Here is a 26,536-nt window from a genome sequence, read left to right on the forward strand (position 1 = left end):
AGGGGTGGGATTTGCCCTCTCAGTATACTGGCTGAAATCATATTCGGTAAATGGTGTATTAAACAGTGAACTACCAGGATAACAATGCTTTATCTCACAAAATTCTTACCTTCCTGTTTTGATCATAAACAGAATCAATCCCCAGAATACTGTTCACTTCTACATAAGGATACTGCTTCTCGAGAACACTAACCACATGTTCAACCTGCAGCTGATCGCCAGTTTTTACTTTGTTATATATCTGTGGAGGGGGATACAAATGCAGATTTATAGCCATGACTGATTTTTCCCTCTTTCCCAAACATAACGTATCTGCTATATTCCAGCTTCTAATATAGAACATATATGGCAACTTAGTTATTGTGTATGATAATAGACTATATACAAATACAAGCCAAATGATAAACATGCTAGTCTTGAAAATTAGCCTATGCCATGCCTCAATATAAGAGTTCTTATGCTGAGAAGACTATTGCTGTATTCCCTAACCTCGATATTGCCCAAATCAAAAGGGCCGCATGTTTTTCTGCAGAATAGTCCCAGGATTTTTGCTTACAGCCATGATCTAGGAGGTTGACATTCCCCTTGTAAATTAGAAAACATCTTCGTTTTACCTTTTTTAGCATGCTAGATATTACTTCTTTGATTTGCAGCTAATCATTAGTATATCAAAACAAATTGGAGGAAGAACAAAGCAAAGTTTTCAAGCCACTAGCAATTTAACTGAATTAAAAAATTGTGCATCTTGTAACCATTTTAAGATAACATGATTGAACACTGTAAGCTGCAAGTGAAAATGAGTTTGCTTTTCTCATCCTAGTACTCATCACAAAATTATCTGGCAGGATTGGCAGTCTCTACTAAAGACAAGCCAAGAACTACAATACTAAGTGACATAGCAGGCTAGAACTGAGATGCGTGGGCAGAACTAGGGAATGGGAGGTAGGGTGACACAGAAAACTTGCACAGTGCTGTCAATTCTATTTGATCCTTGTTTTCATTATCAAAAATTTTACCCACAAAATTTTAAAAGAGAAAAAGCGTTTGAAGTGCACTTCATCAGATACTAGAGATTCAGAGTTGCAAACAACACAGATTTCTCTTATTACCTATTATCCCATGAACATAGACAGTCTCTCTCATACATCAGATATTAAACATGTATTTATGAACACTTACAGATATAACAGTCTGGAAGGCATAATTATTATCCACTTCTTGCGCAACGTAATTAAATGCTCTAAGAAGGGCAACCCCAGCATCTTGTAGCCCATCAACGTCTTCTAAGTCATTAACCACAAAGACCAGACCAATTCTGTAAAGAAAACAAGCCCAAAGAACATGAGCCTGTAATGCAAATAAAATCTTAGTGAAGATTTTAGTTGCATAACAAATAATGCAGAATAGCCAATGATTATAAAGATCTTAAGCAAGGGTTCTTGCTAGGTATGTTAATAAGCAGACTTGAATAACTCTGGTTCAGGGACCCTACAGAACATTCCCCAAGGTTCACCCACTCAAATCCCTTCATGTCTTCATCATTTTGCCCTCCTTTTTCCTACTGTTTCTTGCTTTCTCTGTTTTCTTTTGTTTTGTTGGAGGGATTGGCTTTCCTGAGCCACTTTTAACTGTTGAAAGTTTGTACAACATCCCAGGTGGCTAATGATGAACACTTTGTAATAATCATGAAAGCAACAAAAGCTAAACTAATGCCCTCCCATAAAAATGTAGCATTACCTCAATGGGATGTGGTTGCTGAAGAACATCTCCGCCACATTAAGCAATTCTGCTGTACTCTCATGGGAAGGATCCACTATAAGAACCTTTGGGTAATTACAAAATAAAAGTATTTACATGAGTTTGTTACATTAGAAGGCCAAAACAGTGGGTCATGGTTAAGAGAACAGGTTTATTCATGTTTCACTGCAGAGGTATTATTATTGACATTTTACCCACTGTGGCACAAACAGACGAAGTGATTTCATAGAATTTCAGGGTTGGAAGGGACCTCAGGAGGTCATCTAGTCCAACCCCCTGCTCAAAGGAGGGCCAATCCCCAATTTTTTTTTTTCCCCAGATCCCTAAATGGCCCCCTCAAGGACTGAACTCACAACCCTGGGTTTAGCAGGCCAATGCTCAAACCACTGAGCTATCCCTCTCCATTTCCCTAGGGTCTCAAATGAAGTTTATGATAGAACAGGGAACTGAACATGATTTTCCTGAGTGTCAGCCCAGTGTCATTCTGCAAGGTGTTCCAGGTGAGTTTAACTTTCTACATGTGGCAAAGTGATATTCCAATGATAAGTTCAAGAAACCTCATTAGCCCATCCTCAGATATTATCAGGTCATGAAACGGGCATGCACACAACTGCATACTCACCCCATTCATAGAAAAGCATTGTTACAATAATTAATAGATTTTCAGATCCAAAGGGATCATTATGATCATCTAGTCTAACCTCATGCATAATTTACACACAGGGAATTCACCCAGTGATTCTGGCATCTAACCCATAATTTTTGGTTGAGTTTGAGCTTTTCTCTTAGAAAAACACCCAGCCTCAGTTTAAAATGTTCAAGTGATGGAGAATTCACCACACTTGTATGAAAGTAGTTCCAATGCTTAAATTTCCCTCACTATTATTATTTCTAATCAGGTTATTACTTACAAAGTTGTGGAAGTTTTTTCTGATTTGTCGGATTACTCCAGGAAAGGTGGGGCGCAGCAATTCCTGCACACTGGAAGGCCAGGAATTGTACCTGCTGTCAATTTCAAGGTTGTTGATCCACTAAGAAAAATAAATAATTGCTCGGTAAACTAATATAACCTGCAATTAGTTAATGTGAGACATTTGAAATAACGTAAAACAAACATTGCATTTAAGCACTCTAGTTTAATAAAATCTGATTAGGCCTGAAAAACACCAATTGAATTTGATCTGTTAGAAGTAAAATTATGAATCTGTTTTCCCCACTGTTACCATGTCTTCTACCATGCACAATTTCAGATTTTCACTCCTCTTAGCATTTCCATTTTTTTCCTATACAGTGCTGCAAGGCCTCACCAAAAGACACGACAATGGGAGGAACACAAATGTGAAAGAAAAAGCAATAAAGGTCCAGCCTGAAGGAAAGTAACAGCAGAGAAGTATTTGATGTTTTTGATCTTTTAAAACAAAAGTTAAATATAATTAATATTGCTCCACAGTGCTGCACAAAGCTGTGAATAGTATATTAATGATTTCTGATTCTAGAGACTACCTAATCAAAGGCCGGAAAGTCTTTACTACATGATGGCGTATAACTCATTTCTCAGGTATTAAAATGAGGCTGTATCAACCCTCTGATTTTTGGGAGGTGGGTTTTTGGACGATCCATTTTTCATCACATCACTTTGTGATGCACAATCTGTCTCTTTGCTAGTTTTTGTAGCTTGGGTTAGTCTCCCATTTAAGTTCCTGCAACAAAAATCTTACTAAATATACAGTGCCTCTAATATTTCCCTTCACTTGTTTCTTATGTCTCTATACAGTAACAGGAGCACCACCTTAGGAGTTATACAGCATTTCTTAGCTGGCCAGTCTACCTCCACCAAATTTATATTTTCTTAGACAATCCAGTAACGTGAAGAAGCTAAGCACAGTACTCTCAAAGGAATTCCAAACATTTTTTGTTTCCAGGAAGTTTGCTCTTTTATTGCTGAACATGTTCAAGATGTTACAGATCAGAGTAATTACATGCAGTTTAGAACACTTAATTTATTCAGGGGCTTGAAAGGGTTACAGATCTTTAGAGCAGTAAACTGAAATTTATGTTAAATCACAATGAATCCAACCAGCAATGACACTATCTACCCTGAAGGAGAGGGAAGCTGTCTAAAAACATTCTCATCTAAATTTCTTACAACCTGAGGTAATCCTCAGAAATGAAAAAAAATATTAACATCAGACAGTTGTCAACAGGAAGAAGAGCCAGGCTTACTATTTCATCATCTCATTTCTGCCCAAGAGTATTTTTTTAAACAATGCAGAGAGCCTGCTTCAGGCTAATCCACATACTCAGCAAAAAAAATTAAAATTACATACTTATACAGGGACAACCCTGAGGTAGAGGTCAGGAAACCCCAAAGTTCTGAGCTAGGAGGTAAGAGTTAAGGGTAGGGATAAGAGCCATCTGGAATTATAAGACTCCCAGGAAAACATCCTAGAACATAAGAGGAGAGGAAATCAGGAACTGGCTCCTTGGAACAAGAGCCATCCCTTGGGTAGGGCGAACCGGGGCAACCACTCTGGTTGGATGGCCTCCTTGGCCAGTGCGACTGGCCGGTGCGATTGGTCCTGGAAGAGACGAATCTGTCACTTCCACCCCAGGCCCTGCACCCCCGAAGGATGGCCCTGTTTGGAGCAGCTGGAGAACTGCACAGCCATGCTGAAAGAAGCCAGCTTCCAATCAAGGGGATTCCTCTAGAAGCCATACATATAGTCTGTCCTAACCCTGAAGACAGTGGGAAATCAGTCTGGTTGTTTATAGCAGAAAGAAAACTCTGCTCCTCCATGACCCTTCTGTTCTTTGTCACTGTGGGTTCTAACTTGGTGAGCAAGAGAAGTACCATCTCACTGTCATGTTTCTCAAATATTGTCTTTAAAGATACTGAAGTTCACCTTTTAGATTGAAGAGGTAAGCCTGGGACTCTAACTTTGTCCTTATACTTTAATTTAATTGTATTACTGTATCTTGCTGGCAATCTAGATGCTCTTTCCAAAGTAGATGCTTTGCAATGTAACAGGTAAACATTTTTTCCAAAAAGAGTCATAACATTTTCTTCTGCTCCTTTGTCTTGAAGGCCAAGTACACACAGTGTTCCTAATTTGAACATCTAATTAGAAAGCAAATTATTTTAAATTAAAAGTCGTAGATGGATCCACATGGTGGATCTAATCTCTATTTTGCTTTTTCAACTTTGCACAAGTCCGACTGGTCCAACCTTCTCATGCGCTTGTTTGTTTGTCCGGATTCATGAATTAGATTTTTATTCAGTTGAATTTACTGTCCAGAGAAACAACAACAAGTTGGAGAACTGTTGTTATATAACAGTTATATAACTGCACATAAAAAGGGGTATCGTATAATCTCTATTTATATCCTCCAACAAAGATGTCAAAGACAGTTCTGCTTTCAGTTGTGCTGCTGTAAGCAAGTCTGGTCAGAAACTGGCTGTTTTTCAGGCATGAAAGTATTGCACTGGATTATTTGGGTTTATTTTCCCTCACTTGCTATGCTCCACTGGATACCTTATATTTTGTAGTTATAATTTCTTTCACAAGGCACAATCTTGAAGCCTCTGTCTACAGCTAATCCTGCACCATTTCATCATCTCGTCCTGCCCTATCCCCAGTACAGTAACTCCTCGCTTGACATTGTAGTTATGTTCCTGAAAAATGCGACTAAGTGAAATGATGTTAAGCTAATCCAATTTCCCCATAAGAATTAATGTAAATAGGGGGGTTATGTTCTAGGGAAATTTTTTTCATCAGACAAGAATGACATATACATATATATATATATATACACACACACACACCCCATTGCTGTATACAGTATTAAATTGTTTGTTTAAACTTATACTGTGTGTGTGTGTGTGTTTTTAATACCGTATACAGCAATGATGATTGTGAAGCTTGGTTGAGGTGGTGAAGTCAGAGGGTTGGATATTTCCCAGGGAATACCTTACTGCTAAATGATGAACTAGCACTGGGCTAAGCCCTCAAGGGTTAACACATGGTTGTTAATGTAGCCTCACACTCTACAAGGCTGCACAAATGGAGGGAGGGGAGACAGCATGGCAGACAGAGACACACACCGTGTGTGTCTGTGTCTGTGTGTGAGAGAGAGAGATGCGCAGCTGACACCACTTGAAGTACATTGCCTTTTTAAGTAGATCTGCAAGTTGAGACAGCAGCTGCTGCCAGCGAACTCCCTACGTCCTGAGTCCTGTCGTGTCATCTTCGTTGTCCCCCGTTCTATGGAGATGGGGTAAGCGGGGGGCAGGAGCAGGGGGACACCCTGACATTAGCTCCCTCTTTCTGCCTCCACCCCCCCCATTACTTCCTCTCTAATCTCCTTCCTCTCTTTATTGCTCCCTTAATCTCATTTTCCCCTCTCCCCACTAACATATTTTCCTTCATTTTGGGCTCTACAAGTTAAAGAACCACATACCACTTGTCTGCCCACATTCTCTCTTCCTTTAAACCCAATTCTTGAACACATGAATCCTTCCCGTATTAACTTCCTTACCAATTATACTGTTTCACCTATCTCCACTCCATTACGAGGCAGCACCTGCTGCACATCTACAGTCTGTATCCCAAAGAGTTCTTTGCAGTGCAGACTCTTATTCTGCATTCTATGAAGTTATAGCTATTCATATAAATAAGACACATTGCACTTGTATGATATGCTGAAAAGGTCTATTTAAGTGCAACTAAAAGCCCCAGGCTCAAGTAAGATTTTTGCTGGACAGCCTGGCTCTTAGAAGAAAATGTACTCACTGAAATAGCAGGGCTTCTGATATCCACAGCATAGTCTGAATCTGATGGCTGGATGTTTAGCTTTAGAACATTATGCAAAGAAAGGCCCTCAATTCCTAAACTGTGAAGTCCCTCCATAACACGAGCTTCATTGCGCAACACATCAAACACGCTAGAAGGAATACAAATCATTCAATATCACACACATATTAAGATACAACTACTGATTTGCTCTAGCCTAAACATTACCAGATTATATTAAGGTGCAAACATTATAAGAGAGTCTATAAATATTTACAGTATACAGTCTCATTTTCAGCATCTCAGTAATTTCAAATTGCCTCAAGAGGATTTTCTCCCAGAAAAAAATATTTAAATTCAGTGTTAAATAGCACCAGGAACACACACGAACCCAGACTGCCCCAATATGGCAGTTTTCAGATGGACATTTCTTCAGGGGGTTAACTAATATTTTGCTCTTCTCTTAAAATGAGAGCGTGTGTGTGTGTTTGACAGATGCCTGACTGACAGCACTGTAGCTCAAAATTGTTTCACAGAACAGGCTAAAGCAGTGGGCAGCAGCAAGGAAGGGTTGCCTTTGCATTGGTTAAGATAAATTTTGTCTCCATAGCTTAGCCTTTCTGCTGAAACTACCAACAAGGATGTCAATTATAATGTGGACTTTAGGAAATGAACTATGACCATAATTGACTAACAACCAGCTATCAGAAAGGAATACTTTGTCACCACTGACTTGCACCAGCTTTAAAATACTAGCTAATGGCTAATAAAAGAAATAATAAATTAACTAGAAAACTCGTGACTAGGTCTCAACTAGATACAAAAGGAATTGTGCTTAGAGAATAATTTGTCTTTTGCTCAACCCCTTGTGTCAAGTATTGCAATATACATGGGATTCAACTAGAAATCTTGGGAAAATGGAAAAATCTTGGAAAACTTCAGCATATTTTCAGCAGGGTGCACCAGTGATGCCACGACAACTTTAACTCCATATTTCACTTGTTGAGGGGATAAGTATGACTTAATTTACATTTAGTCTTTCACTTTGCTGAATTTACAAAAAATACACACTTCTCCATAAACAAGCTTAATATCTATATACACATGCAGTAACGCTTTCAAGATTGTAAGCCAGAACAGTTTTTTTGAAGAAAGTATACAAGTTCATACCTAAATATGTCCTGTGTGTCTAGATCAATGTGCAGTCCATTGATGAACAAGGCAGAATCACCAGATTGTAATCCTAATGTTCCTTTGAAGTACTAAAGGAAAGTGTAACAAAGTCATTAGATAAATGCTACAAACTAAGTAAAAAATCAATGTTAAACGTAAAAAAACTTCCGTAGCATTTATTCTGTAGTGTTTCAAATCTATTAATGTCCCTGCATTTATATATTAACTCCACTAAATGCACCATATTACCTTCGGGTGACTTTGAATATAGCACACATGGTTTAAAACAAAACAATCAACTACATATAGCTTGGAAGAGAAATAGTTATGGGAGGACATGGCAGCCACCTACAAGTATTTTTGACAGGTGGGAATGTGTTATGTAAAGGGGTAAACAACACTTCCTCATTCACTTCATCATATCCCCACTTAGTTGTCTCTTCTAAAATGAAAGAAATCTCTCCTCATATGCAAGCTGCTCCATACCCCTAATCATTTTTGTTGCCCTTCTCTGCCCATTTTTCAATTCTAATAGATCTTTTTTTCAGATGGGGCAACCAGAACGGCATGTAGTATTCAAGGTGTGGGCATACCAGGGATTTATATAGTGGCATTATGATATTTTCTGTCTTTTTATCTATCCCTTTCCTAAGTGATTCCAAACATTGTTTGCTTTTTTGACTGGTACTGCACATTGAGCTGATGTTTTCAGAGAGCTATCCACAATAATGCCAAGACCTTTCTTGAGCGGTAACAGCTAGTTTAGACCCCATCACTTTGTAAATATAGTTGGGCTTATGTATTCCAATGTGCATTACTTTGCATTTATCAACACTGAATTTCATCTGCCATTGTTGCCGCCCAGTCACTCAGTTTTGTGAGATCCCTTTGTAACTCTTTGCAGCCAGTTGTGGACTTTACTATCTTGAGTAAAAAGAAAAGGAGTACTTGTGGCACCTCAGAAACAAATTTATTTGAGCATAAGCATCCGATGAAGTGAGCTGTAGCTCACGAAAGCTTATGCTCAAATAAATTTGTTGGTCTCTAAGGTGTCACAAGTACTCCTTTTCTTGTTGGGGAAACAGACTAACACGGCTGCTACTCTGAAAACTATCTTGAGTAAGTTTGTATCATCTGCAAACTTTGCCACCTCCTTTTCCAGTTCATTTATGAATATGTTGAAAAACACTGGTCCCAGTACAGATCCTTGGGGAACCCTGCTATTTACCTCTTTCCACTGTGAAAACTGACTATTTATTCCTACCCTTTGTTTCCTATTTTTTAGCCAGTTACTGATCTATGAGAGGACTTTCCCTCCTATCCCAGGACTGCTTACTTTGCTTAAAAGCCTTTGGTGAGGAACCTTGTGAAAGGCCTTCTGAAAGTTCACGTACACTATCCACTGGTTCATACTTGTCCACATGCTAGTTGACCCCTTAAAAAATTCTAATGGATTGGTGAGGCATGATTTCCCTTTACAAAAGCTGTGTTGACTCTTCCCCAACATATCACATCATCTACGTATCTGATAATTCTGTTTTTTAGTAGTTTCCACTAATTTGCCTGGTACTGAAGTTCGGCTTACCAGCCTATAATTGTCAGAATCACCTCTGGAGACTTTTTTTAAAATTGGCATCTCATTAGCTATCCTCCAGCATCTGGTACAAAGGCTGATTTAAGTGATGTTACATAGCATAATGGGAATCTGCAGGCAGCTTAAATAAGCTTCCTGGCTGCTCTATACTGCCAGAGTGGCTCAAAGCAGCTGGAATGTACTGAGTATATGGGTCTATAAATCTGAGCAGTTGCTGCTCATATTTTAATGCTAGAAATAGCCATGTACAAGCCTATATTCTTCCTATAAACATGGAGCTAGTGTGAAATTCAGATCTTACACAGAAAGATACTATTGCTTTGTTTTTATTTGATTACTGTTTCAAACCTGTATTTTCTACTCTGCTATCTGAACAGTCATAATGGGTACATTTTCAGTGTATTGTACGACTCCTGCCACTGTTAATTGGCGTGGTTTGCCTAATTCCCAATGCACTACATCAGAGCCACTTTATTATTTTCTTACATCAAACACTGGCACACTGGAGCCTATTTAGAATTACAGATGACAAAACACATACACAAGACCATATATTTGATAAATAGCTATTAAACAACTGGCAAAGGAACAAGAACTGCAAACTTCTTCTGTTCACTCTCAAAATAATTATATCAATAATCAAGCAATCATTTACTGCACTGAGGCCCACAATCTCCTTCTCCACTCAGTAACAAAAGCGGAAGTCAAGAGTTTCACAGGCATAGAAATGCTGTGTAAAAGAAGAGTCAGGCCCTATGTTTAAAGTGCAGTTTTACTGATTATAATTTTTATATATATATTATATATAAATAAAAAGTGCTTCTGCATAAATGAGATCAGGAGGTATTTCCCTATCCAGAAATGATGTTCCTAATTGCCAGTTCAACCTGGGGATTTGATAATCAGGCAGAGTTCTTGCTGCCTTTTATGTCATTTCCCGACAAAGCTCTGTTACAGGCTCCCTATTTTCTACTCCCCAAACCCTATCTTTCCTAAAGGCCACACTTCCCCGACACCACAAACATCTTTTGAATATAATCCAGAAATATGCCTAAGCAATTTTTGTGTCTAAACTTCTGAGGGTTTGTCTCCAACTGTTCTTTACATCTTGGGAGAAACTCAGGTGGTTACCAAAACATACAAAGCCATAAACTCAGCCTCAACTTCCATTCAAATGACGCCTGTTTCCTTAAAAATAAATAAATAAATCTAACAATTAACCAGGATGACTTGTTGACTATGGGCACTGACAAGGGGATACAGAGCTTTACCCCACTTTCACTTTGGTCAAATCCACTTCAGGTCAATGGTGACAGAAAGCAGTATATGTGTTCAAGGGTCTACATCAGTTAATTAGTTAATTGTTTCAGTCCAGTCCCTGGTGGACAAACAGTCACCTCAAAAGTCACCACCAAATTTGACACTTGTTGGCAGTCTTAGTAGAGAAGTTAAGGACTGAACTGGCATGAAAACCAAGTTATCACTACCCCCATGGATGTAATCCCTACTTTATAGAATAACATTGAGACACTTCACTGGGGAACTGTAGGAAACTTTGAGCTGCTGCTTGTGCTATATCCAGGAATGAATAGAGCATTTCTTTCTCCAGAGCTGTCAATTCAGCATCTCCATCAAACTTAAATTAATTTTATAAAGACAAATGAGTACGGTTAGAAGATCTCCTAAGTTCATATTATTGTATTCTTAAATCACACATTTAATATCCTTCATGTACGTGAGGATTAAATGACAAGTAGACACTCTTGACCATTGGGAACACCTGTTATGGATCTGTGAAGAAAAGAGCCTGATACCATCACTCCACAATGATATCCCACATTCTTGCTCTGTCTTTATTTTAAGGCATCCTGGCCAACATTTTCATATGTGAGTGAGCAAAGTTAGGCTCCTTCATTCATATTTGAAATGCCAGACACTTTTATTCTGTACCCTAATATAGATTTAGGAGCCTATGTACTCAAGTGCAAAAATGTTGGCGTCTACTTTCCAGCCCCCCAAAAACGAGTTGACATTTTTTAAAGGTTATTTTCAAAGCTTAAAGCTATGTGAAGTGTACGAATGGACTGAATAATTTTCTGTAAGCATTACCTTTTGGTTCTCTTCAATTTCTGTCCTGAGTTCCGAGGAAACAACTGTTTTCGTTATTGCTCTAAGGAAGCAAAACATCAGATGTGATGGACGCTGCCAGTCCTCTTTCCCACATCCCCCTACATCTGCTGTCCTGTGACCCCACCTTGCATTCTTAGTCTGAAATATATCTGTAAGCTCCTCAGAGCAGGAATCTGGTATTATCTGCAACAGGAAGCACTTAACACATATTTGGGCACTATTAAAATAGTAATAAGAGGATACGCCAAGTAACGGCTTTCAAAACTTACTCTTCTGTAGATAGCTATCCTGACACCCCTACCCCAGGCAGCAACTACCACTTAAAAGACTAAACTTCAACTCTGGAATGTACCAAGCCTTAAATTCAACACAAGAAGTCATAGTAAAGTGAATGCTACCACCATTTCTCTACTCCAGCACTTTAAATTTTAATTGGTGAATAGGGACCTTCTCTTGTACACAAGAAGAACTTGTAAGGGGCAATTAAGGACTATTTTAGTGTAACAACTTTAAGCTTCATAGTGTGGTAATTAAGAGTCAGAACACTGCACACCTGATCCCTGCCAGAACCATATTTTAAGCATTCTAAGCCACTATACATCCAATTTCAGTGCTTTCAGCCATAGGTGCTGGAACGGGGAGGGGGACTGGGGTGTGCTGCAGCACCCACTCGCTTGAAATAGTTTCCATCACACACAGGGTTTATAGTTTGGTTCAATGGCTCTCAGCACCCCACTATAAAAATTGTTCCAGCTCCCCTGCTTTCAGCAGAACAGCAACGATTTCATCAACAGACTCCAAGAACCTGTGAAATCATGCAGGTAACAGTATTAGCGTTCCAGTGGTCAACTCCAGCTTCCACTGAAGGACAACTTCATACACTCATCTAACCTCATGCTAAAGATCTTTACTAGGGAGATGCTCTCACATGCAAGACTTGTACTTGTTTACTTTCAGCTACATGATACTCAAGAAATATTTAACAAGCCTACTTCAGCTTTTAATTATGCTGAAGAGAGGAGAAAATATGGTTAGGAAAGTTATTAAATGGGAACACTCCCTGATGTTCTGCACTGAATTACCTGGCTTTTGTAGGAAAGTTCTGACTGAGGTCTTTCATGACTGTCAAAGCATCCACAGTGGGAGCAGCCAGGATCCGAGCAGCAGTTTGAAAACTTAGATCTAAAAATGAGAACAGTTAAGTCAAGGATTGTAAACTAAACATAGCAATGCATTTTGTGTAAATCCAACTTAATTGATACAATTGCCATTTTCACATCACACAAAGGCTTGGGACACAAACATTTCAGAGGATGATCTGTTGCATTTGGAAATCCTGAAAGCTTAATTTTCTGTCTGTCCCTATTAGGTGCTCACTTTAGTCTTCTTTCTGATTTATAGCCTTTAGTAGCCAACCTTGTGTAAATGGCTTCCTGAAACTGAAACCCACTATGGTCTCTGCAGACAGAGCCAAGAATTCTAGTTCACCACAGAAATGAGGAGCCTTGGCTGGCTCTGGCTGAATAAATCTACTTTGGGGTGGGGTCTGGATGCTTGCTTCATGGATCTAGGAACCCTACAAAAGGGGCCTTACAATGACATGATTTAAGTAGATATTTCATTGCATATTTATCATTATCATTTTGCTGTAACTTTCTGAAACAGTTAATGATTTCAGTTCTTTTCCAGGAGCATTGGTATAGCACGTTCTGTGCAACTAGAATATTGTACATGCAATAGCCTTAGCTATTTCTTTTTCAGGGGCCCTCAGCATCCCTCTCACAGGCCTGTTTAACAAACTACAACTATTCTTGGGACTGAAGCACAGAGCAGAATATGGAAAAGCTTCTGAAATATGGATCAAACAGGGAAGGGAAAATGAAAAGTTCACTTGATGTCTTTTGCAGGAACTCTAAATTAGTTTACATTTTGCGGCAGCAGAAGGAAGGGAAATTGGTGAATATTAAAAAAAAAAAAGTTGAGTTGAAAAGCCCAGGAAACATTTATGCTACAATAACTAGGTGTTTGCATTTGGCTGCATTGGTGGTATTTTTATTTATTTTTCTCTTTTTTAAACTTAAAACTATTGACATGGTATTTTGTACAATATGACAGCACCATAAATATACAGGGATTTTTCTGCTGACCACAATGAAAACTGAGAGCAGTGCTAAGAAACTTGCAGGATTGGAATCCTACATTCCTTCCTTCCTATGAGTTATCTATATTCCTCCCTAGAAAAGAGTCTATAATGGGAATTGAGGGTACTTCATTCACATCACATAGGAATGAGCCCAAACATAAGTGAACACTAAGCAGTGGCAGCATCAGGGCATTAAAGAGTAAAGTAGTCCAAGGTGAGGGCAAAGAAAACTTTGACCTCAGAACATAGGTGTTGGAACTAGAGGTGCTGCCATGCCCTCCGGCTTGAAGGGGTTTCCATCATATACAGGGTTTACAGTTTGGATCTCAGCACCCCTACTATAAAAATTGTTCCAGCACCCCTGCCACAGGATCATCATCATCTTGAGTTTAGTCCTTCACTGGCTTGGAGAAAACAGAACCTTCTGAGGTAGGGTGGGGCCATGACAAAAGATGTTATTCAATTTTCCTCACTCTCTTTTCTATACTTTGCAGATACTATAAGCTTGCACCCTATACTTCCAGAAGATATGCCAGGGTGCTGAACATCAAGAGTGTTTGAGTACCAACAATGTAGTCATTGTGTAGAAGGAAAACTTTATGGATCCCTCAGTTGGTATGGAAACTTACTAAAACTACTTCTATTACTACTTCCCAAGAAGGTTTAGATTGAAAGCTGCTGGACATTCTAAGAATTTCGTTAAGGTCTCCCTCGAGAATACCCTCCTATAAGCAAATATCACTTGCATGGAGAGACCATGCAAGAGACATATTTTTACATAAATTAAATTTCAGTACAACTAGGAAGAAGCTTTTCCACATACAAATTACCTTGTAACTGCCATACTTTTAAAGGTGCCATTTCATTGGTGCTTTCAATTAGATGCTTTCTAAGCTCCTTCAGTTCTTCCTTCAAGTCAGGATACAACTGCCTGAAAGGAAAAAAAAACAAAACAAAACAGACCTTCCTTAGAGCCAGATCAGTGAAACTGTAGCTAATCCAAAGAAATTAGCACACCAAAAATGTCTGCATCTGCCATTACACATAGTTTCTGCTCTCTTATGACCTTTAGGCTATTTGAGTGCATTGCTAAAACTCTTCAACTCTAACTGCCTGCCTACATTGTTTTGGGGTTTGTTTGGTTATTTTTGCAAAAAGAAATAGATTTTTACCAAAAGAATGTCTTACCTTAGCTTTCCAAAGAGAAATCCTTGCACTTCATCAATAGGATCATTTTCACCTATCATTGTAGCATTCACCTCTGTACCTATAAATACAAGGCAACACTACAATTACAGCACTATTCAGAAGGTAGTTTCTTACATATACTCTTTGGTTAGTTTTACATAATAGCAGTAAGCAGTAATGATGAATACTTACTTTGAGATCTACAAATGAGTGATGTGTACTTTACAAAAAATGGGTAAGCAGCGTCGTCTCCATATTTTACAGATGGGGCAAACGAGGACAAAAGACAGTTACTCACCTTTGTAACTGTTGTTCTTTGAGATGTATTGCTCATATCCATTCCAATTAGGTGTGTGCGTGCCGCGTGCCCAATCGTCGGAAGATTTTTACCCCAGGAACACTCGGTGGGTTGGCCGAGGCACCCCTTGGAGTGGTGCCTTCATGGCACCGGATATATGCCCCAGCCGACCCAGCGCCCCCTTAGTTCCTTCTTGCCGGCTACTCCGACAGAGGGGAAGGAGGGCGGGTTTGGCATGGATACCTTGAAGGAGTGTTGCTCATATCCATGCCAAACCCGCCCTCCTTCCCCTCTGTCGGAGTAGCCGGCAAGAAGGAACTAAGGGGGCGCTGGGTCGGCTGGGGCATATATCCGGTGCCATGAAGGCACCACTCCAAGGGGTGCCTCGGCCAACCCACCGAGTGTTGCTGGGGTAAAAATCTTCCGACGATTGGGCACGCGGCACGCACACACCTAATTGGAATGGATATGAGCAACACATCTCAAAGAACAACAGTTACAAAGGTGAGTAACCATCTTTTCTTCTTCGAGTGCTTGCTCATATTGATTCCAATTAGGTGACTCCCAAGCCTTACCTAGGCGGTGGGGTTGGAGTAAGATGTCGCGGAGTGAAGGACCGCTGAACCAAATGCAGCATCACCCCTGGACTGCTGAATTATCGCATTGTGGGCGGCGACGGTATGTACCCATGACCAAGTCGCTGCCCTACATATCTCCTGTATGGGTACATGTGCCAGGAAAACAGAAGATGAAGCCTGAGCCCGTGTGGAGTGGGCGGTAAGGTGCGTAGTTGGGACACCAGCCAAATCATAGCACGCACGGATGCATGATGTGATCCAGGACGAGATGCGCTGGGAGGAGACCGGGAGGCCCTTCATCTGGTCTGCCACAGCAACCAACAGCTGCAATGTTTTCCTAAAAGGTTTCATTCGCTCGATGTAGAAAGTGAGGGCCCTGCGAACGTCCAGGGAGTGCAGCTGTTGTTCACATTGAGAGGTGTGTGGCTTCGGGTAGAAGACGGGGAGGAAGATGTCCTGGTTGAGATGGAAGGCAGACACCACCTTAGGGAGGAAGGCAGGGTGGGGTCGCAGCTGTACCTTGTCCTTATGGAACACCATATACGGCGGTTCCGATGTGAGTGCCCTGAGCTCAGACACACTCCTCGCAGAAGTGATAGCTATGAGGAAGGCTGTCTTCCAGGAAAGGTACAGGAGCGAGCAGGTGGCCATCGGCTCAAACGGAGCAGCCATGAGTTTGGGGAGGACCAGGTTAAGATCCCACGTAGGGACCAGTTGTTGAATTTGTGGGAACAAGTGCTCCAACCCCTTGAGAAATCTGCTGACCATGGGATTGGAGAAGACTGAACGCCTGTTTTTGCCCGGGTGGAAAGCCGAAATAACTGTCAGGTGCACTCTGATGAATGATATTGCCAAGCCCTGCTGTTTTAAGGACAGGAGGTAGTCCAAGATGATAGGTACTGACGCCTGTAGCGGGGCCATGACTCTGAGCGCAGCAGCAGGAAAAAACGCTTCCACTTGGCTAAGTACATGGACCTGGTAGAGGGCTTCCTGCTACCCAAAAGGACCTGCTGTACCAAGCGAGAGCAGCACAGCTCAGATGGAGTTAGCCATACAGCATCCATGCTGTGAGATGGAGAGATTGCAGGTCGGGATGACAGAGTCGTCTGTGGTCCTGAGTGATCAGGTCTGGCCACAGTGGGACTGGAATTGGAGCGTCCATGGACAGCTCTAGGAGAGTGGTATACCAGTGCTGCCTGGGCCATGCTGGGGTGACCAAAATCAGATGGGCTCTGTCCCTGCGCAACTTGAGCTGGACCCTGTGGACTAGTGGGAATGGAGGGAAGGCGTAGCACAGGTGATCCTTCCACTGTACGCGGAAGGCGTTTGACAGGGAACCCGGAGAGCGTCCTTGTGGAGAGCAAAACACTTGGCATTTGCGATTCTTGCGAGAGTCAAATAGGTCTATCAAGGGAAAGCCCCACTTCAGGAAGATAGGGTGGATGACATCCGGGTGAACCAACCACTCGTGAGTCTGAAATCATCTGCTGAGGTGGTTGGCTAAGATGTTCTGGACTCCTGGGAGAAATGACGCCACCAGATGGATCAAGTGGGCTATACAGAATTCCCACAGACAAGTGGCCTCCTGGCAGAGGGGGGACGACTGGGCTCCCCCTTGCTTATTGATGTAAAATATGGCCGTTGTGTTGTCTGTGAGGACTGCAACACAATGGCCTTGAATACGCTCTTGGAATGCCTGACATGCCAGGCGCACAGCTCTGAGTTCCCGTACGTTGATCTGCAGGGATAACTCTCCTGCCGACCATAGCCCCTATGTACGGAGAACCGTGAGGTGGGCTCCCCATCCCAGGGATGACGCATCCGTAACTAGGGACACGGAGGGCTGCAGGGCGTGAAATGGCACCCCTTCGCACACTGATTTGGGGTCCAGCCACCAGTCTAGAGAGGCTAATATTCCTGGCAGGACAGTAACCACCATGCTCAAGCTGTCCCGACCTGGGCGGTATACTGTTGATAGCCAGGCTTGGAGTGGACATAGCCACAGCCTGGCGTGCGTGGTCACGTATGTGCAAGAGGCCATATGTCCCAGGAGGCATAGGCATGTTTTCACGGTCGAGATTGGGAAGTTTTGCAGGCTGTGGACGATGTTCACCAGGGATTGGAAGCGTGCTTCTGGCAGAAGTGCTCGGGCTAGACCTGAGTCTAAGACTCTCCTATGAATTCTGTCCTCTGGGTTGATACCAGAGTAGATTTTGCGACATTGAGCAGGAGGCCCAGTCGACTGAACATGTTCATGGTAAGCTGGACATGAGACTGCACCTGATCCCTGGAGCGGCCCCAAATAAGCCAGTCGTCGAGGTATGGGAACACTTGGATCTGTTGTCGATGAAGGGAGGCAGCCACAACAGCCATGCACTTGGTAAACACCCTGGGGGCCGTAGATAGGCCGAAAGGAAGGACGGTGAATTGAAAGTGCTGTTGATTGACCACAAAGCGAAGGAAGCGTCTGTGCACTGGGTAGATCGCAATGTGGAAGTACGCGTCCTTCAGGTCGAGGGCAGCATACCAGTCTCCAGGATCTAAGGAAGGAAAAATGGTCCCTAGAGAGACCATGCGGAACTTCAACTTTACCATGAATTTGTTGAATCCACGTAGGTCCAGGATGGGCTGAAGCCCGCCCTTGGGAGATTAGGAAGTAGAGGGAGTAAAAACCCCTGCCCCGTGACTCTCTTGGAACCTCCTCTATCGCCCCCACAGCTAGGAGTGATTGGACCTCCTTGTAGAAGGAGGTGATCGTGAGAAGGGTCCCTGAAGAGGGACAGGGTAGGAGGGTGGGGAAAAAAGCAAATTGAAGGGAGTAACCCCTTTCCACCGTGTGAAGAACCCAATGGTCTGATTTTATGTGAGACCACGCATGGAGGAAATGGGAGACACGATCTTGGAAAGGCGGGGAAGGATCCTGAATGGAGACTGGTTCTCCATCCTCGGGCGCACCTTCAGATGTTCTGCTTAGGCCCAGTCGATGGCTTGGGAGGGCCCTGGCCTTGGCTGGCTTGGTGGCCAGTTTGTCTTCTTCTACCACCTCGGCCGCATCTTCTAAAGAAGTCCTGTCTTGGCTGAGGGGGAGGGTAGGACCTCTGAGGCTGCAGTCTAAAGGGCCTTCTCTGCGTTACTGGGGTATGCATTCCCAGAGAGCACATAATAGTTCGAGTCCTTCAGACTCTGCAGCCTTGAGTCTGTTTTGTCTGAGAATAGGTCCTGGCCATCAAAGGGTAGGTCCTGGAGGGTCTGCTGCAACTCTGGTGGTAAGCCAGAGACCTGTAGCCGCGAGATGCAGCGCATGGCTATGCCTGAGGCCAGGGTCCTAGCCACCGAGTCCAGAGAGGCTTGCAGGGAGGTTCTGGCCACCTTCTTGCCCTCCTCCACTAGAGCCCCAAATTCCTCTCTGGACTCCTGTGGAACCAACTCTTTGAATTTCTCCATAGAGCGCCATGAATTATCGTATCTGCTCAGGAGTGCCTGCTGGTTGGCCACCCTGAGCTGCAAGCATCCAGCCAAGTACACCTTGCGCCCAAAAAAGTCTTGGCATCTAGTGTCCTTTGATTTGGGCACCAGGGCCTGCTGACCATGCCGTTCCTTCTCGTTGACCGAAGCCACGACAAGGGAGCACAGTTGGGGGTGCTTGTAGAGGTACTCGTACTCCTCTGAGGGGACAAAGTACTTCCTTTCCACCCCCTTGGCCGTAGGTGGACTAGAGGCTGGCGATTGTCAGATTGTCTTGGCATTGGCCTGTACAGTCCATATGACTGGGAGGGCCACCCTGGATGGTGCCTCCGCAGACAGAATGTCGACCACAGGGTCCTCTACCTCCACCACCTTCTCTACCTGGAGATTCATATTGCGCACCACCCTGCGGAGCAGCTCCTGGTGGGTGCGGAGGTCCATAGGGCCCGAAACTGTAGTCCCTGCCACTGCCTCATCAGGCGAGGACGAGGAAGATACCCCTGGGACTAAGGGATCCTGTGTGGTGTCCTCACGTGGAGGAACTTGTTGCCCAAGGTCCACCACGCTAGGGGCATGGGCCTGTGTTGGCACTGGAGCAGTCCCCTCAGAACCCCCCGGGGGGTGGGGGGTGAGACACAGTGGCCTCCGGTACTCGGGGCTCCGAAGGGGCGGAACGGGAAGCCCCCGAAGGAACCCCTTGGGCCTGATGGTATGCCCAGGGGGTCCACCGTCACGGGTGATAAGAAGGAACTGAGGGGGCGGTGGGTCGGCTAGGGCATATATCCAGTGCCATGAAGGCACCACTCCAGGGGGCGCCTCAGCCAACCCACCGAGTGTTGCTGGGGTAAAAATCTTCCGACGATTGTGCACTTGGCGCACACACACACCTAATTGGAATCGATATGAGCAAGCACTCGAAGAAGAACTGAGGAGTGACAGTCCATGGTCATATGGCAAGTCATTGTGAAAACTGGAAATAGAAGCCAGTTCTTGTGACATCCAGCCCTGTGATCAGTCCACTAGACCACAGCTGTCATGAGTATCTAGCAAAAAGTTCATTAAAAAAGTAAACCAGCTAAAAACAGGATGCTGTATTAGCCGCCAAATACAAGAAACAGAGGGTCAGAAGTGAATCTGGAAATTGCGCTCCTCTGCTCAAGGGATGTTAAGAGCTCCAAAGGAGAGCACAGCCTGTGTGTTAACTGTAGAGATGACTCAGCAATAGTAGGAAGAAAAGGGGGTTGGATCAGACAAAGAAAAATAGAGGAGCAGTGGAATTCACTAGGGTAGCAGGATTTTTCAGTGTTACAAAATACTCTATTATTTATTATTAATGAAAATAATGTATATATTGACTAACACAAAAGCATCTTCCCACAGATTCAGTTTTATCTAGAATGAGCGTGTTTTCTGTCTGAAAAAAAAAAGGGGGGGGGGGTTCCCTCCCTTGGGGTTGTGAAAACAGCTTCTGTTCCATAAACCAATACACAAAGGTCTTGCTGAAGTTGTAATGATACATTAATGAAATTGCTCTCACACTAATGCAACAAGAATAAAAGCTTCCTAAATTGAAATTAATCAGATGCTCCAGTGTGCCAGTTATTCTCAAAATGATAATTAACTAATAATTTAGGCTAAAAAGAGGCATTTGAATTAAATCTGCTCAATCTAGAATAATTTGAGGGATAATTTTTTACACTGCAAAGCATTTTATTTTAAGAATTTCAGAGAGAATATTGACAAAGTACACAAGCAGCAGAGACACCCCCCCCCCCCAAAAAAGGGCAAATATAGTAAAGTACTGTGTTAAATGTAAATTACTAAAAAAGTAAAGGGAAAGCTTAAAAGAAGATTTGACAAGGTAGGGAAACTGTTTCTGTGTTTCATTTAAATTAAGATGGTTAAAAATAGCATTTTTCTTCTGCATGGTGAAGTTTCAAAGTTGTATTATGTTAATGTTCAGTTGTAAACGTTTGAAAGAACAACCATAATTTTTTGTTCATGGTTACGAATATTTCAGAGTTAAGGACAACCTCCATTCCTGAGGTGTTTAAGTTTAGGGTTCTACTGTATTTAGAAAAAGGTCACACTGCAAACCCTAAAACATCTTGCATGAAGTGTAAGTTTTGTTCTACTCAACAATTATCTATATTTACTCTGGGTGAAAGGAAATTTATTTAAATACAGTATGACTACTGCTATCTTTCTACTGAGTTTACTACCATATAGGCTGAAACAGTAACAAAATTAATTTCAAAGTATATATGTGATCGAGTCAATGCTAATATTTTAAAACAGATTAGGAGAGTAGGACTTGCTTTTGATAGTAGCTATTTCTTTTTAAAAATCCAGAAGTATTGGATGTCTGCTAAATGGACACAAAAATAAAATTATTAAATGCAATGCTATAAAATACATATATACATATGAACTTAACTAATATGCAGTTTAGCCCATCTGTGTCAGATTTCCAGAAATGGGGATTGCCCCTATTCTTGCTCCAGAGATGGTAGGAGGGGCAAAACTAATTTCAAATATTTTAGTCTCCATCTCCCTTGATGACTTGGAAAGCTGAAGGAGGAACCATACTATGCTCGGGACAGGGGTAAGTAAGAAGTAATGTCTTGGTGGTGCACAACAGTAATCTGTCTAATCAAAGAATGGCTCTGAAGAGTAAACCTGCTCCCAAAATTAGAGGAGGACGACAACGACAACACGGAGAGTAGGAAGGAAGAGACTGTGGCTCTTCAGAGCTCAGACAGGTAAGAAGAGCACCATCTCCTGCCCTCTGGGAGAAAAACTATTCATGTGAAAAAAAAATATGAAACCATTTTATTATAACTCAAATTATTTGTATATAAAATTCTTATTTTAAGTAGGAATTCACCTTTCACCTGGGTATCATCCTTGGCCTTATATTCTGTGCTTTTAATAGCCAGTTCCACACCATAGCCAGACAGGTAGACTTTTTCTTTACTTGGATTCTAGAAGAAAAGGTAAAAAAACAGCAGCACATAGCACGTCTTTGTATGGATGTATAACACACTAAGCTAGTGTTTACCATAGCAAAATAGCTCGTATTGCCATGTATTTAAAGGGATTGGAGTGCCAGAACATGAATGTCTGTCATTTTAGGATTCAAACACAACTTGTACAGTATAAAATACATAAGTAGCAGCCCCAGAATGAGCTATTTTGCAGGAGTACAACAATCGTTTAATGTCTTATTATATTCCTACAAGGCTCTTTGCAGAAGAGGATGACAAAGAATCATAGGAAAGAGCAGATCACACTAGGGCTGGTGAATGGTCCTGTGATAGAATCCCTTGCTGCGTCCAAAATAAAGCTTGTGAATACCGAATAGAACCAAACAAAAAAATGATGCTGCATAAGCCAATATTTGAGCCAACTTTAGATGGATACATTTATTTAATCAAAATGAACAGCAGGGAAGAAAAAAGTGGTTCTTTTTTGCTGAGAAGCAAGGGAATGAAAATACCTCAGCCTCCAGCATTCACTGAATGGTATATAAGGAATACCACAGAAATGATCAAACCTATTAACACTTCAGGACAGGAGATCATATATTTATGTTTCATGATTTTAAGATGACACCTCTGAGCACTTCACAAAAAGTCTTAACACCATATTATAATCAATGGCTTTATAACCAAGGCCCAGAATTAAGCATTTTATGCAAAGAATGGGAATTCTGTCACATGGAATCGTGTTTTTTTAAAAAGAAAAGGGTGGTATATAGCCTTATTCTTTTTGCTGTGTCTCACCGAAAGTACAAATATCACTAAAGCTGAGCCAGTTGATGCCTTTTCACATATAGCATATTTGGTTGTCAGTCCAAGTACTACATTTATGGCTTTTATCAACACTATCACACTATCAGGAAGAGAAACTAAACAGATCAAAACTCTTGTAAGCCACTAAAAATGTACAATTAAACATCCATTCTACAATTATTCCTTTTGAGATCCAGTATAGAAAGTAAATTTGGGGTCGTCCCCCCTCCGGATTGATGGGATGGCAGGAGAAACAAGAGCAGATCACAGTAGGACTGGTGAATGGTTCAGCAATGAAATTCAATCCTATTCCAAATAAAAGGAATGGCCTACGTTTGGAAAATACCTCTCACGCTTTACCCACCCAGCTTATGCTACAAATGTTTTGTGCTTCACCACACCCATGCAAATATTGGATAATAAAAGGAACTCTTTTTCTTAGACATTTAAATGATAAAGTAATTTTCATAATTTGATTGAATAGATATATCAGAATCCAGAAATGCAGTCTGAATATTCAGTTTAATGCAAATAAAATATTCCTGTAACAGGAAATATGGGCCTAGATTTTCAAAACAAGTGCCTAAAATCAGCATCCTATGTCCAGATTCACAACTCTCAAAAGTTAGGCCACTTATTTAAGTATCTGAGCGTGAATGTCAGAGCCTCACCTTAGGCACCCATTTTTTAAAGTCTTAGCAAGAGAGGTTCTTTCTAATTCCAAAGAAATTGGTTCAAAATAGTATCAGTACTTACAGCAACATAGTGTCTGAGGATGTAAGTGATTTCTCCTGCACTGGCTTTCGAAACAAGCAGGTTGTGGAATTTGGAAAACTCCTCAGTGCCAATCTCAGCATAGAGTATGACAACAGGACTTTCTGGGTTTGAGAGGGGGTATCTGTGATCTCCTTTGAACAAAAAAGGCTTCAGCCTAAGAACAAACATCAAGAATAAAATGTGGTGGTTTTAACATGCACTTGAAAGAGGAAACTAAGCAAGACGCATCAAAATCTCTTTTCCCTCCCTGTGTAACCATCAGGTGTCTTTTCACAAAGGACAAGGTCTCAGACTATTCTCAATTGATTATTAAGCGTGTCAGTCATTCGTGTGCGATGGCAAAACTTGGATAGAATGAAAAAAAACAGGGCTCCAAAGGTTAAACTGTAAAACTGGATGGTGGGGGTTGGAAAGCACCCAACGATCATCCTTATATAAATGAGCAACAATGTTTTCAATAAACTATTTATTGGGGCATGAGTCCTATCTCAAAAATAAAATAAGCTAAACACAACAGACATTAAAGAGACATTTCCAGCCTCCTATAGGTTTAGTTTTCCTGTTCTGTATTCTTGTGTGTGTATTTTCTTCTCCTTTTCAAATCTTGCCCCTAATATAAAGTTCAAAATATTCCCAAATGGGATTTACCAACAGAATGCATCGGCAGTGCAGCGAATGAGCAAGATGATGCTATGCACCTACACATGAACCAGAAGTAAAATATGCCAACCTTTATGTTTACAAAAGATCAAGCTGCAAAACAGAGAAAGAGGAACACGAGGACAGATTGTAGTTTAAGTTTCTAATATGTTAATAATTGCTTTTTGTAAAGTCCCTCACTTTTTAGTTTTGTTACCAAGATTTACTGCCAATTTCAACTCAATTATTTCCTCGCATAATCCTGTTAGTTATGATGGAAAATAAATTTAAGATTACTATCGTGTGTCATTTTAAAATAACATCTGAATGAAAATAAAATAAAGCTGAGACTCATGTATTGTCAGCATAAGCTCTGAGTTTGTTGTCGTCCTAGTCTTAAAAATGTGGAACACTTACAGCAGAACCACTCTCAGAAATAGTTCGTAAGCATTCTGCTGTCCAGAATTTTACTGTTCACGGAAAATGACAATACGGTACCACTGACTCTAAATTTAGATATCTGTACTATAAATACTAAAGTATTTTACATGTTCAAAGGATTAGTGTCTTACTATACCAGAGGTCTGAAACACGTGGCCCATGGGGTTATTTTCTGCAGCCCGCCAGCTCCCCGCAGCCCCCCTAGCGTTTACCTAGAGCAGCTCTGGCCCAGCGCACACCGGGGGCAGGGCAGGCTCCCTCCCTGCCTGCCCTGCCCCCGCGCCGCTCCAGGAAGCGGCCAGGACCTGCGGGGAGAGGGGTGGGGGGCACAGGCGTCTGTATGTTGCCCTGGCCGCGCCTCCTGGTACCTCCCCCAAAGCTCCCATTGGCTGGGAACAGGGAACCGTGGCCAATTGGAGCTTTGGGGGAGGTACCTAGAGGATCGGCCAGGGCAACACACAGACCCCATTGTCCCCCCCACGCCCCCCAGGTCCCAGCCGCTTCCCGGAGCAGCAAGGGGACAGAGAAGGCAGGCACAGAGCCTGCCCTGCCCCTGGTGCACGCCGGGCTGGACCCACCCCCCGAACCCTTCCTGCAGCCGAACCCCCTGCCCTGAGCCCCCTGCTGCAGCCTGCACCCCGACCCCCTGCGCTAAGCCCCCTGCCACACCCCTCTGGCTCCCCAACCCCTGCCCTGAGCCCCCTAATGCACGCTGCACCCCTCCTGCACCCCCTGGAGGCAGGGAAGGGGTGGGAAGAGGCAGGGCAGGGAGGGGCCTCATGGAAGGGATGGAGTGGGGGCAGCGCGGGACTGGGGCAGTGGGTGGGGGGGGCTGGTCAGTGGTGCAGACCTCGGGCCAACGTACTAGTCCTCATGTAGCCCTCGTGGTCATTTGAGTTTGAGACCTCTGTACTATACAAACACATCAATGTCCTAGGAACACAGGAACCACATCCAGATTTTGGAGTTGTCAGAGAGTTCATAGTCCTCCACAGTTAGACACAGGTTGCAGTGGAGGGCTTAATAAACGTGAGAACTTTGTTAAGGGAGTTCTCTAGTTGCTGCTTAAAGCATGGCTCTGTGTTTGTCCTCATACTACACAGATACGACCATTGGTGTATATAAAAAGTTCACTATCCTCCACTATCCTTCCTCCAACAGGGGTCAGCACCATAGTGCAGAGGAAGACATAAACCCTCATAATGGACAGTTATGCAGTCGGGATTACTTGGGGGAAGTTTCTGCCTAACCTCAGGCAGGTTTTGTCCAAAACATTATCTCATACATTTTTGTACTGTCAGCAATCTACTCCACAACTGATTAATTTCGAGAAACATTCAGGCAGATCCTGTGTAGTAACATTGTGCAGTCCAACCATGTTCCCCTTAAGACAACTTCTGTCCAGCAATCCAAATAAAGAATCCTCTCTGTTTATTACACCCAAATTCTGTTCCTTCTCTCATGAGGGACACTACAACTTTTATTCTCACTAATTTAACTGTGGCTCTTCTGATTATTCATATTAAATGACTAATTACTGTTTTTAATCCTAAAATGTTTGCCGTCAATAATATCCAGCAGCAGCAAATTCGAAAGATTAATAATGTTGTGAAACAGTGAACTGTCACATGGGGGTGAGCAAGCAGCTGACTCCAATTAAGCAGTCCTTTCAGAGGCTGCTGGGAGTGGGAGGGGCCTTGCCCTATATAAACCAGGCCCAGCTCATTCCAAGGAGAAAGATGAATGAAGCAGCTCTCCAGAAGATGCA

The 26,536-nt window shown here is 42.3% G+C and overlaps 1 protein-coding gene across 10 annotated transcripts in view; it reads right to left on the bottom strand.

Moving 5' to 3' along the window:
- UGGT1 (UDP-glucose glycoprotein glucosyltransferase 1) overlaps positions 1 to 26,536 on the bottom strand; it is a 116,671-nt gene that overhangs the window by 48,401 nt on the left and 41,734 nt on the right. For all 10 annotated transcript variants that reach the window (XM_073360120.1, XM_073360118.1, XM_073360117.1 and 7 more), the window contains 12 exons: positions 23,668 to 23,842; positions 22,005 to 22,101; positions 14,777 to 14,855; positions 14,419 to 14,519; positions 12,528 to 12,627; positions 11,425 to 11,485; positions 7,719 to 7,810; positions 6,549 to 6,699; positions 2,670 to 2,789; positions 1,738 to 1,823; positions 1,180 to 1,315; positions 110 to 241 (listed from right to left, as the gene is read on the bottom strand). In XM_073360120.1, the coding sequence (XP_073216221.1) occupies positions 110 to 241; positions 1,180 to 1,315; positions 1,738 to 1,823; positions 2,670 to 2,789; positions 6,549 to 6,699; positions 7,719 to 7,810; positions 11,425 to 11,485; positions 12,528 to 12,627; positions 14,419 to 14,519; positions 14,777 to 14,855; positions 22,005 to 22,101; positions 23,668 to 23,842 (1,330 nt within the window). The remainder of the gene's footprint in view (positions 1 to 109; positions 242 to 1,179; positions 1,316 to 1,737; positions 1,824 to 2,669; positions 2,790 to 6,548; positions 6,700 to 7,718; positions 7,811 to 11,424; positions 11,486 to 12,527; positions 12,628 to 14,418; positions 14,520 to 14,776; positions 14,856 to 22,004; positions 22,102 to 23,667; positions 23,843 to 26,536) is intronic.

Source organism: Lepidochelys kempii, chromosome 9 (assembly GCF_965140265.1).
Source record: "Lepidochelys kempii isolate rLepKem1 chromosome 9, rLepKem1.hap2, whole genome shotgun sequence".
Taxonomy (NCBI): Eukaryota; Metazoa; Chordata; order Testudines; family Cheloniidae; genus Lepidochelys; species Lepidochelys kempii.